This window comes from Lutjanus erythropterus, unplaced genomic scaffold (assembly GCF_056507025.1).
Source record: "Lutjanus erythropterus isolate fLutEry1 unplaced genomic scaffold, fLutEry1.hap2 Scaffold_176, whole genome shotgun sequence".
Lineage (NCBI taxonomy): Eukaryota > Metazoa > Chordata > Actinopteri > Lutjaniformes > Lutjanidae > Lutjanus > Lutjanus erythropterus.
The window spans coordinates 87524-100000 of record NW_028146653.1 but is presented as its reverse complement, the minus strand read 5'-3'; the positions used below and the strand labels follow the sequence as shown (position 1 = coordinate 100000).

Below are 12477 nucleotides of genomic sequence, written 5' to 3'. Positions count from 1 at the left end.
TTTAAGTTTTTAAATCCTGACTGAGGACACTGGTATGAGACCAGTATGAGACCAGTATGAGACCAGTATGAGACCAGTATGAGACCAGTATGAGACCAGTATGAGCGATTTAACAATAAAATAAAAGCCATAAAATGTATTTCAGTTCTGTAGTGACTCTAAAGGTTAACAGGGTCCCTGACGTCTCCAGGCAACGTCTGTTCCTTTAAATGCAAATGAACCACTGCTAATTCCACCCACTTCTTACATGCGGTGTGCCAAAACAAGTGCTGCGTCACGTTGCCATGACAACTGTTACGTATCAACCCTGGGCGAAACATGGCTGCCGGAGAGGACACATCAGTTCAACCGTACATGTTTGAACCAGAGTCAGACTCTGAGCGAGAGGAAGTTCCCGAAGAAGTCCGAGAACCGAGGCGTCACCAGAACGTTTTGGAACGTCAGTCAATAACTTAATGTCATACGATCTTTAGTTGTGGTGGTAAAATTGCTCACAAACTAACCCTTAAACTCTTTCCACGCAGTAAAATGAAAATTTATTTTGACCAAACCAGAGTTGGTGATTGTTGGAAGAGTGAACAGACTAACAAAGACGGCTTTGGTGAGTTTTACGTGTTTTTCTGTCGAGTTTAAATGAAGTGTGTTTTCCGAGGCGTTAACGAGTCAAACGTTTCCACGCAGCTCTTCTGTCCGCTGAGGCCGGAAGAAAATGTAGTGAGTCGTGCTGCTCGGTGCAGCAAACAACAGAGCAGTTCCCGCGCTTATTTCGCTCTGGTCTGGTCACCTGATGCTTGCGGTGAAAAAGAATGGTGGACGTTCGCGAAGGTGGTTGTCCAGTGTGGGTGGAGATATTCAAATTAGCAGCGTTCTGAGCCGGCAAGTTACGTAACAAGCCGAGCGTGTTGAATCCCGTATATTCAGATCTAAGCAGACCACAAAAAAATGACTGGGTTGTTTGATTTCACATTTTGTGGGTTAGTTGACCAGATTCCCAAATATAGGTGCTAAAGAAACGGAAAAGTGAGTTTTGCATAATATGTCTCTTTTAATATTGAACAGGTGAGAAATCACCTGGTGTATCAGGTGACCTAAGCTAAGCTAACAAGCTAACAACAGCTTCACTTCTTATTGAACAACATGTCAGTGTTAGCTGTTAGCTAACAGGCTACAGCAGTCCATCACTCTACAAGAGGAACATTTCCACTTCACTGAACTATTAAGTGTCATCATCTATTGGAGTAGAAGAAGAAGAAGAAGATGCTGAAGAAGAAAAAGAGGAGGAGGAGGAGGAGGAAGAAGTAACAGTGGGAAAGACAATGTATTTTATGTGAAGACATTTTTTGGAATAATAAACTGGCAGTTCAATAATGATATCTTTACATTTCCTTCTCTTCACTCTTCCTCCTATTTGTCCTCTTCTTCTTCAACTGAAAAATGTTTGTGGTGATGTTGTGGATCCACTGACGCTCCGGTTCAGTCCAGCTACAGTCAGCAGCTCCCCTCTAAGACATCAGACTGTCTCAACAGAGAAAACTTGATTTCTCTTCATGGTCTGATTTTAAATCACAGTGAACAAACAGGGACAAGTCTGTGGACAGGACAGCAGAGACGGGGACATTTGCTCAGTCTACTCTACAACACAAACTTAATTTATTTAACATCACCACACTGATCACCGTGTGCTGTCACTGCAACAGAACAGGTGACCTCAGGTGACCTCAGGTGACCTGAGGTCACCTCAGGTGACCTGAGGTGAGCTCAGGTGACCTCAGGTGAGCTCAGGTGATTGGTCAGTGGACGCTATAGAGCAGGAAGCGGATCAGTCTGACCGGTAGTGGCAGACTGTGGATCAGTGGGAGTCTTCTGACTCCGACCAGACGTCTGATCTCCAACCTGCAGATCTGCACCAGAGGAAGGGGGGGACCTGAACACAACACACACAGGACAGGTGAAAGAGGCTCTGCCCCCAACTCAGCCAGCCAATCAGACTCAGGTTTTGTTCAGTAACATAATCTTCATTGATATACCTCTTTATGAAGTAACAAGTTAATGACATCACAGTCACTTGACTTCAGGGTCACCGCCTGATTTGTGGTCGGCGTGAAGATGTTAAACAACCACCTTTTTTTTAAGACATATAAGTGGAGCATTTACTGACGTATTTTATGTTGTTGAACAAAACATGAAAATTTCTTCAGCTTGTGTTAAACACAGAGCTTCTAACTATTTCATGGACCAAACAACTAAATGATTAATGGAGAAAATGATTAACACATTGATCAATACTGAAAAGTGAGTTGCAGTCACCATGTCTTGTTACATCTTTTATGTTGTTTGTTGTCTTGTTTCATCATTTTTCGTCTTGTTATGTCAGTGTGCTCCACGTTTCGACCCATTTTTAATTGACAAGATTGTGACAGAAATAATTAATTAAAAAAAAAAAATCAACATTAGAAATAGTAATTAGTTGCAGTCAGTCCTGCAGACGTCTGTGAACAGGAACCTTTTTAAGAATTCAGGAACCATTTTAGGGAATGTGTCTAGATAGCCATAAATCTTTCTAACATATTCTCTGATGTGTAAGAAACATTTTCGGTGACTATTTTTCAACAATATAAAATGAATTCAGAACCTTTTCTAGAATTTCAGAGACCCATTTTTATTCCCCATGTTTGTGGAGTTAATATCGCTGTGACATCTTTGTGTTTGTTCTTACGGGCTTTCAGTTTGATCGGCACCCAGTCACTGTGACTCTCCAGAACGTCCAGCAGCCTGGAACAGAGATGGACGTGACCGACGTAATCCAGCAGCAGCGAGATGATTGGACCAGTCACACGGGAAAGAGACGAGCTGGAAACGGCCTCACAGAACTGAAACAAGATTGAGGACAGTCTTTATCTGATACCGTCTCGTTCTGCTGCAGACTGATGGATGTTTCTGACTCACCAGAATTCTGCGCTGTGGAGCTGCATCTCTGCTGAACTGCAGTTCTTCAATGGGACGGCGTGTTGGTGGGACGGCCGGATGTGGTTTCTGTCCGTAGGGACAGTTGAAGCAGGACTGGGCATCACAGCCATGGTCCAGCAGCAGTTTGAGCATGGGCGGAGACTCCATGGTGAGCAGGATGGCCGATGGGAATTGCGACGGCTGGGTAGAGATCTGAGCATTGACATTGGCGCCGTGCTTCAGCAGCAGCGCTGCCATGTCCATCCATTCGAGGCGGACAGCAATGAGCAGCGGGTTGAAGACGTCCAGGTTGGGGTCGGCTCCAGCCTCCAGCAGTATCTCGGCAGCCTCCAGGTTCCCGTTGTAGACGGAGAAGTAAAGCACCGTGCTGCGCCGGTCCTCATACATCCTGGAATGATCGTAAGACAGCAAGGCGTTGACATCAAAGCCTGATTGGATCAGCAGCTCCATGATGTCATCACGGTTCTTCTCTGCGGCGATGTGCAGCGGACTGATGCCGCTGCTCCGGACTCTGACCCTGCTAGTCACCAGGATCAGAATTGACACAATCCTGGAAATAAAACAGACACCTGAACCTTTGAGTCTGAGCGGCGACAAATCATGTTCTGACAGCCAATCAGGACTCGGGTTTATGACCTCAGTACTGTTTGGTGGAGAGAACAGCTGATCACTGACCGTAAGTGATCATTCTGAACAGCCACATGAAGCGGCAGCAGCCCCGTCTTCGTTGACCGGTTAGGGTCCGCCTTCAGAGACAGCAGGACTTCCACAGCACCAACATGGCCGTTCTTACAGGCTTCAAAGAGTGGTGAGGCGCCGTCTGCTGCCTGAGCGTTCACATCTGCACCTGGGAGACACTAAAACATCTTAAAAACACCTTAAAACATCTTAAAAACACCTTAAAACATCTTAAAAACACCTTAAAACATCTTAAAAACACCTTAACATCGGTCTGTTCACCTCTGCACTGAGAGACAGATTAAAAACACCTTAACAACAGCAGCACAGACACTCAGTGGCGTAGCTGACGTGGGGTTGGTGGGTTTGTAAACACATGGGCCCTTTTTTTTTTTTTTTGTTTAATGTAATGTTGCCGCGGGGTTACGTCACACTGGGTCACTGCATTTTGTTGCATATAAGGGGGATACGAGCGCACCCCCCCCCCCCCTCCCGCTACGCGCGATGTGTCTTTCTCCGGTCAGTTGTCATGGGAACAAGACGCTCTGATGTCTGACCAATGTCAGGCCCCTTTAACCTCAAAACCCAGGTGGAATACAGCGGAGTTACGCCGCTGCAGACACTACAGGTCGTCCGTGGAGAGGGTTGTGTGACTGACCTGTCTTAACAAGTAGCTTGATGATGTCGACATGTCCGTGCTGTGCGGCAGTGAATAAAGGTCGGATGCTGTAAACGTCTTTGGCGTGCGAGTTGGCTCCGGCCTGCAGTAATGTCCTGCAGAGCTCCAGGTGTCCGTGTCTGCAGGCTTCATGAAGCGGACTGCCTCCTCGACCGCAGCAGCGATTCACCTGAGCTCCAAACCTCAGCAACAAATCCACGATGGTCGTGTGCGTCTGTTCACAGGCTGGAAACAACAACAGTGTTTTTGTATTCTAAGATCCCTGGTTTCCATTCAGAACAGTCAGAACATTGAATCTTTCATCAGGTTCTATCATGTCAGCTACCTGCTGACTGCTCACCTGCAAACAGTGGCGTCTCTCTGTCTTTGTTGGCGATGTTTGGGTCGGCGCCGTGCTTCAGGAGAAAGTCAACACAGGACAAGTTTCCTTGACCGGCAGCAAGCAGCAGAGCAGTCTGATTTTTTACAGTGCGCTGGTTCACTGAACCAGGATGAGCTGAGGACACACAGAGGTCAAAGGTCAATCTGTGTTCACCTGCGGTTAATAATCCAACAACATGTCTGTCATCTGCCATCGAACCTCAAACCAAACCACAAAACTGAACTCTCTGTAGATGAGTCCACTTTTTTTTACGGAAGCAATGAAAAATAAAAAATAAACCTTTAATATAATAAAGCTCTCAAATTACAGATGTTCTGGACAACTGGAAAAGAAAACCTGCAGGTGATGCAGGAAGAAAAGTCTGGAGCACCAAGATGATAACTTACAATTCTGAGTCTGATTTTATGATGTTGAGGATTTATGAGTGTGACTGATATACTGATGAATGTATGACGAAGTACTTACTGCTGAAATATTTGAAATAGTTTCCACTCAAACAAGTTGAAATATATAATCCACAGTTTATTAAAATGGAAGAGCTCAAAGTCTCAGTTCAAGTCGTCTGAAGTGTGAATTTAAATGTGATTAACATTCGAATTCCTTTCAGTCTTCAAATTAAAATGGAATCTTAAGAGTCAGTGATGAATGGAGTCACATGGTTCAGATGAAGTTGAAGTATTTTGGTGGGAATTTAAGGTTACAAACTGAAAGATGATGCCAGATGATGGAGAACAACTGTTTATCATGTAACAGGATGTGATATGACTCAACATGAACCTCCGTCACTGAACTGACTGATTATTCATGGATACAGTGGGAAGTATTGAAAAGACTCACATTAACAAAGATCAGGCTCAGACTTCATCTCTAATCTAATCTCTTTAAAGATGATGTGTAGTGCAAGTCATTGTTTTTGGCACGACTTAAAAAACAAACAAACTCCGTCCCTGTCCTTTATCAGACCAGCAGAAGTCGGTGGTCTTCCTCACCGCTGATGAGGATGCTGACACACTGAAGCTGTCCGTAATAAGCAGCTTCATGAAGCGCAATCCAGCCTTCGTCACTGGGATCCATCAAGCTGCTGGACCTCCGTCTGACCAGATCCATCAAAGCCTCTGCATCTCCGTTTATAATCAGAGACTCCAGAGGACTGAACTCTCTGTGACACACAGGAAAACTCACTGTGACCATCAGGTACAGAGACGGGAAAGAAAAAAACTGTGTACAAACGTAAAAAACTGCATGACTGGCTGTTTACAGATGTTTGAAGGCTGTTTACATATGTTTGAAGGCTGTTTGCAGATGTTTGCTGGCTGTTTACAGATGTTTGAAGGCTGTTTACAGATGTTTGAAGGCTGTTTACATATGTTTGAAGGCTGTTTACAGATGTTTGCTGGCTGTTTACAGATGTTTGAAGGCTGTTTACATATGTTTGAAGGCTGTTTGCAGATGTTTGCTGGCTGTTTACAGATGTTTGAAGGCTGTTTACAGATGTTTGAAGGCTGTTTACAGATGTTTGAAGGCTGTTTACATATGTTTGAAGGCTGTTTACAGATGTTTGCTGGCTGTTTACAGATGTTTGAAGGCTGTTTGCAGATGTTTGCTGGCTGTTTACAGATGTTTGAAGGCTGTTTGCAGATGTTTGCTGGCTGTTTACATATGTTTGCTGGCTGTTTACAGATGTTTGAAGGCTGTTTACATATGTTTGCTGGCTGTTTACAGATGTTTGAAGGCTGTTTACAGATGTTTGCTGGCTGTTTACAGATGTTTGAAGGCTGTTTACAGATGTTTGAAGGCTGTTTGCAGATGTTTGCTGGCTGTTTACAGATGTTTGCTGGCTGTTTACAGATGTTTGAAGGCTGTTTACATATGTTTGAAGGCTGTTTGCAGATGTTTGCTGGCTGTTTACAGATGTTTGCTGGCTGTTTACAGATGTTTGAAGGCTGTTTACAGATGTTTGTTTGCTGTTTACATATGTTTGAAGGCTGTTTACAGATGTTTGTTTGCTGTTTACAGATGTTTGTTGGCTGTTTGCAGATGTTTGCTGGCTGTTTACAGATGTTTGAAGGCTGTTTACAGATGTTTGCTGGCTGTTTACAGATGTTTGAAGGCTGTTTACTTAACTTGTGCAGGTTTTGAAGAGTAACTATTACATGCCTAACTGTTTTTAAATGTTTGTTGGCTTCTTGCAGATGTTTGCTGGCTGTTTACAGATGTTTGAAGGCTGTTTACAGATGTTTGTTTGCTGTTTACAGATGTTTGAAGGCTGTTTACAGATGTTTGCTGGCTGTTTACAGATGTTTGCTGGCTGTTTACAGATGTTTCCTGGCTGTTTACAGATGTTGGCTGTTTACAGATGTTTGCTGGCTGTTTACAGATTTTTGTTGTTGACAGATGTTTGCTGGCTGTTTACAGATGTTTGCTGGCTGTTTACAGATGTTGGCTGTTTACAGATGTTTGCTGGCTGTTTACAGATGTTTGCTGGCTGTTTACAGATGTTGGCTGGCTTCTTGCAGATCTTTGCTGGCTGTTTACAGATGTTTGCTGGCTGTTTATAGATGTTTGCTGGCTGTTTACAGATGTTTGTTGGCTTCTTACAGATGTTTGCTGGCTGTTTACAGATGTTTGTTGGCTTCTTGCAGATGTTTGCTGGCTGTTTACAGATGTTTGCTGGCTGTTTATAGATGTTTGCTGGCTGTTTACAGATGTTTGTTGGCTTCTTACAGATGTTTGCTGGCTGTTTACAGATGTTTGCTGGCTGTTTACAGATGTTGGCTGTTTACAGATGTTTGTTTGCTGTTTACAGATGTTTGCTGGCTGTTTACAGATGTTGGCTGTTTACAGATGTTTGCTGGCTGTTTACAGATGTTTGAAGGCTGTTTATAGATGTTTGCTGGCTGTTTACAGATGTTTGCTGGCTGTTTACAGATGTTTGCTGGCTGTTTACAGATGTTGGCTGTTTACAGGTGTTTGTTTGCTGTTTACAGATGTTTGTTGGCTGTTTGCAGATGTTTGCTGGCTGTTTACAGATGTTTGAAGGCTGTTTACAGATGTTTGCTGGCTGTTTACAGATGTTTGAAGGCTGTTTACTTAACTTGTGCAGGTTTTGAAGAGTAACTATTACATGCCTAACTGTTTTTAAATGTTTGTTGGCTTCTTGCAGATGTTTGCTGGCTGTTTACAGATGTTTGAAGGCTGTTTACAGATGTTTGTTTGCTGTTTACAGATGTTTATTGGATGTTTACAGATGTTTGAAGGCTGTTTACAGATGTTTGCTGGCTGTTTACAGATGTTTGCTGGCTGTTTACAGATTTTTCCTGGCTGTTTACAGATGTTTGCTGGCTGTTTACAGATGTTTGTTGGCTTCTTACAGATGTTTGCTGGCTGTTTACAGATGTTGGCTGTTTACAGATGTTTGTTTGCTGTTTACAGATGTTTGCTGGCTGTTTACAGATGTTGGCTGTTTACAGATGTTTGCTGGCTGTTTACAGATGTTTGCTGGCTGTTTACAGATGTTTGTTTGCTGTTTACATATGTTTGAAGGCTGTTTACAGATGTTTGTTTGCTGTTTACAGATGTTTGTTGGCTGTTTGCAGATGTTTGCTGGCTGTTTACAGATGTTTGAAGGCTGTTTACAGATGTTTGCTGGCTGTTTACAGATGTTTGTTGGCTGTTTGCAGATGTTTGCTGGCTGTTTACAGATGTTTGTTGGCTTCTTACAGATGTTTGCTGGCTGTTTACAGATGTTTGCTGGCTGTTTACAGATGTTTGCTGTTTACATATGTTTGAAGGCTGTTTACAGATGTTTGTTTGCTGTTTACAGATGTTTGTTGGCTGTTTACAGATGTTTGCTGGCTGTTTACAGATGTTTGCTGGCTGTTTACAGATGTTTGTTGGCTGTTGACAGATGTTTGCTGGCTGTTGACAGATGTTTGCTGGCTGTTTACTCACCTCTTGCAGGCCTTGTAGATGAAGTGGAACAGGCCTGTTGGGGGGTTTGCAGAGTTAGATGGAGGGACGTGGCGTTGGTGTCTGTTAGGATCACGGTGTCTCTGTCTGGACTCTGGGTTTGTTTGAGTGCGGTTATCTGTGGTAGGCGGGGCTGAGGATGACAGTGACGATGATGATGGTGATGAACTGCGGTCAGACTGTGGAGGAGGAAGGTGTTTGTCTGACAGACTTCTCTCCACAGCGATCTGTAGCAGCTCCTCATCAGACAGCTGATTGTAAACACCGTAGTCGTCCAGACTGTGCTCAGAGGCGGCCATGTTGGATCTGTGGCGGGACAAAGAAACAGGATCCGTCCAAATATCAGCAGAGGAGTTTCATATGAAGAACGTGTGTGTGTGTGTGTGTGTGTGTGTGTGTGTGTGTGTGTGTGTGTGTGTGTGTGTGTCTCTGTGTGTGTCTGTGTGTGTGTGTGTGTGTGTGTGTGTGTTTGTGTGTGTGTGTGTGTGTGTGTGTGTGTGTGTTTGTGTGTGTGTGTCTGTGTGTGTCTCTGTGTGTGTGTGTGTGTGTGTGTGTGTGTGTGTGTGTGTGTGTGTGTGTGTGTGTGTTTGTGTGTGTGTGTGTGTCTCTGTGTGTGTGTGTGTGTGTGTGTGTGTGTGTCTCTGTGTGTGTCTCTGGTGTGTGTGTGTCTCTGTGTGTGTGTGTGTCTCTGTGTGTGTGTGTGTGTGTGTGTGTGTGTGTGTGTGTGTGTGTGTGTCTCTGTGTGTCTCTGTGTGTGTGTGTGTGTGTGTGTGTGTGTGTGTGTGTGTGTGTGTGTGTGTGTGTGTGTGTGTGTGTTTGTGTGTGTGTGTGTGTCTCTGTGTGTGTGTGTGTGTGTGTGTGTGTGTGTCTCTGTGTGTGTCTCTGGTGTGTGTGTGTCTCTGTGTGTGTGTGTGTCTCTGTGTGTGTGTGTGTGTGTGTGTGTGTGTTTGTGTGTGTGTGTGTGTCTCTGTGTGTGTGTGTGTGTGTGTGTGTGTGTGTCTCTGTGTGTGTCTCTGGTGTGTGTGTGTCTCTGTGTGTGTGCGTGTCTCTGTGTGTGTGTGTGTGTGTGTGTGTGTGTGTGTGTGTGTTTGTGTGTGTGTGTCTCTGTGTGTGTGCGTGTCTCTGTGTGTGTGTGTGTGTGTGTGTGTGTGTGTGTGTCTCTGTGTGTGTCTCTGGTGTGTGTGTGTCTCTGTGTGTGTGCGTGTCTCTGTGTGTGTGTGTGTGTGTGTGTGTGTGTGTGTGTGTGTTTGTGTGTGTGTGTGTGTGTGTGTGTGTGTGTGTCTCTGTGTGTGTGTGTGTGTGTGTGTGTGTGTGTCTCTGTGTGTGTCTCTGGTGTGTGTGTGTCTCTGTGTGTGTGTGTGTCTCTGTGTGTGTGTGTGTGTGTGTGTGTGTGTGTGTGTGTGTGTGTCTGACAGCGATGCAGGTCAGTGGTGTTTACTTTCTCTGTCCTGAAGCCAAAACATTCTGAGACGTTCTGACGCACAAAACTACACAGTTTGTTCTGTTTGAATCATTTCTGATGTATCTTTGGCACAAACTGAAGTGGGGGGGGCATAACATAACATCACCTGACATAACAACATGCATAGCATAACACAAAATTACATAACATGAAATGTTAGTCATGTGACTCCCACTTTTTCCTCAGGCATTTACTAGGTCATCGCCTCTGAACCCCGAACCCTGAACCTGCACCTCAGTCCTCACCTGTTACCTGTTCTGTTGCCTGTGAGCAGATGCAGCTTCACTCTGCTCACCTGAGCCAAAGATCAAAGTCATCATGAAACTTGTTCAGTCCTTTAGTGTTGTTGTTGTTCAGTGAGGTCCTACCTGTGGAACGGTCCAATCAGCTCTCAGCAACCGTGTTTGGTTGAACTTTATAGAAGCAGCAGCAACAGGTTTGTGTTCGGGCTCAAAGCAGAGACTCAGTTGGTTTCCTGAGCTGAGGGGGGGTGAGGAGGGGTGAGAGGGGTGAGGGGGGGTGAGGGGGGTGAGGGGGGGTAAGGGGGGTGAGGGGGGGTGACGGGGGGTGATGGGGGGTGAGGAGGGGTAAGGGGGGGTGAGGGGGGGTAAGGGGGGTGACGGGTTGCCAGGAGATACTGATACTAAAACTCTGCTGGCTTAAAGTCAGAGAGACCAGACTGACTGAATAAAGGCAGTGCTAGAATGTAACTAAGTACTCAAGTATCGTTCCTGAGTACAAATCTGAGGTACTTGTACTTGAGTGTTTCCATTTTATGATACTTGACATGAAATGTCTATATGTCCCTCAGTCAGTACTGACATCAACAGACAGCAGCTGTGATGTTTGGACGGAGTCAGAGAGACACATGCTGCCGTCACTGACGTCTTCTTCAGAGACGTCCCTGATTATTTCACAGAGACGATGCTGAGACACGTTGTGGACGTGTTCCAACAGCGTGTCTTCATAGTAAAAGAGTTCAGGTCCTAGACTGACCTGGACCTGCAGTCCAGACCTGGACCTGCAGTCCAGACCTGGACCTGCGGTCCAGACGTGTCTCCCATTGAAAATGTGTCACAACACAATGACTGGATGTTTACAACAAAATATAAAGTTTATCAGTTTGAAAAGTGAATATCTGGTGTTTGAACTGGTCGAGAAGTTTTTTGGAAATCATTGTTTTCTTTTTACATTTTACACAACTTCACAATTGTTTTTTGGAATTTCTGACTGAACGGCTTTGAAAAAATATGTGATTGTGATTATTTTGACTGATGTTATAACTGTGATATGACTTGAGAAATTAGAGGAACTGATACTTTTTACATCATTATTCTAAGTTTGATTGAAAAACATGTTAAAGTGAAGATGGTGTGATTTTTTTTTTTTTTTTGCAGGAATCTTTACCAAATGAAGATTTTTTTTGAGCCTGTCGGATCTGATGTGTGGGACAAATAATGAGAAATGGACAAATATTGCACCTCCTGCCATTTGAAAACTGCAGAAAGCCATATTGTGATTTTGATTTTCTTTTTTTTTCTTTTTAAATTCAATTAATTGTGCAGCTCTGTTGAAAATCATGAAATGTTGGCATGTAGGGAAAAATGAAAGCTGCTGGTGAACTTTCATATTCTGTTGATTTTGGAGCTCCTGTGGACAAAAACAGTTTTTTCTTTGCTATAAACACAAAATGTAACATCAAAAATAAATCAAAAATAAGACTCGCTGTCACTTTGTGTGTGAAAATGTGACCACAGGTCGTTTCATCTGATTTCATTAAGAATAACTTTTCACTGATGTAGCGTCACTGTGACTGTTTATAACCTGTTATAAAGTCACTGTAGGCACTTTGACTTTTCTTCATGTGAACATTATAAAATCACTCCACTGATCATTAATGAACCACCACAGCACAGTCCTGTTCCTGAAAACAAGCTGGACTTTGTGAATGAGTTTGGTCACTTACATCCGGCCGTTTCCATGGAAACCGGTTTAGCTGCTGCAGTGCAGGGCGTTAGCTTCCAGCTAGCAGATCGCCTGGTTCTGGTCTGGTTTTGACCTGGTTCCGGTACGGTGAACCGGCTCAGCCCTCAGTGTGCGGTCAGGGCCGCGTCAGTAGCGGGTCAGTCGGAGAATAATAACACACTTAACTACTCCTGCTTCACCAATCTCCATTCAGTTTTCAGACAGTTCTACCAATTTACGAAGCGTCCTGGTTTATAGGAACTGACGAGAGATTATGCACTGAAATGAAATGATATTTAAAATCTTGCGGTAAAATCTGGTTTGATAAAATCCACCGTGAGGCTGCACACACACATCAACTCTCCTGTAATGTTT

At 44.1% G+C, this 12477-nt stretch overlaps 1 protein-coding gene across 1 annotated transcript; it reads right to left on the bottom strand.

Moving 5' to 3' along the window:
- Positions 1–1758: 1758 nt before the first annotated feature.
- On the bottom strand, positions 1759–8997 carry LOC146304075 (ankyrin repeat and SOCS box protein 2-like). The gene is made up of 8 exons (XM_084714286.1): positions 8658–8997; positions 5696–5865; positions 4665–4820; positions 4304–4549; positions 3643–3814; positions 2947–3517; positions 2717–2870; positions 1759–1924 (listed from the first exon to the last, which is right to left on the bottom strand). The coding sequence occupies exons 1-8, from the start codon at positions 8972–8974 to the stop codon at positions 1791–1793; spliced, it is 1920 nt and encodes a 639-aa protein (XP_084570412.1). The 5' UTR covers positions 8975–8997; the 3' UTR covers positions 1759–1790.
- Positions 8998–12477: the final 3480 nt, after the last annotated feature.

Excerpts from the sequence above, each read along its gene's own strand:
- LOC146304075 (XM_084714286.1), bottom strand. The coding sequence starts at position 8,974 with ATGGCCGCCTCTGAGCACAGTCTGGACGACTACGGTGTTTACAATCAG. Across the intron at positions 4,550-4,664 it reads AGAGACGCCACTGTTTGCAG|CCTGTGAACAGACGCACACG; the intron begins GTGAGCAGTCAG and ends TGTTGTTTCCAG. Across the intron at positions 2,871-2,946 it reads CTCCACAGCGCAGAATTCTG|TTCTGTGAGGCCGTTTCCAG; the intron begins GTGAGTCAGAAA and ends ATCTTGTTTCAG.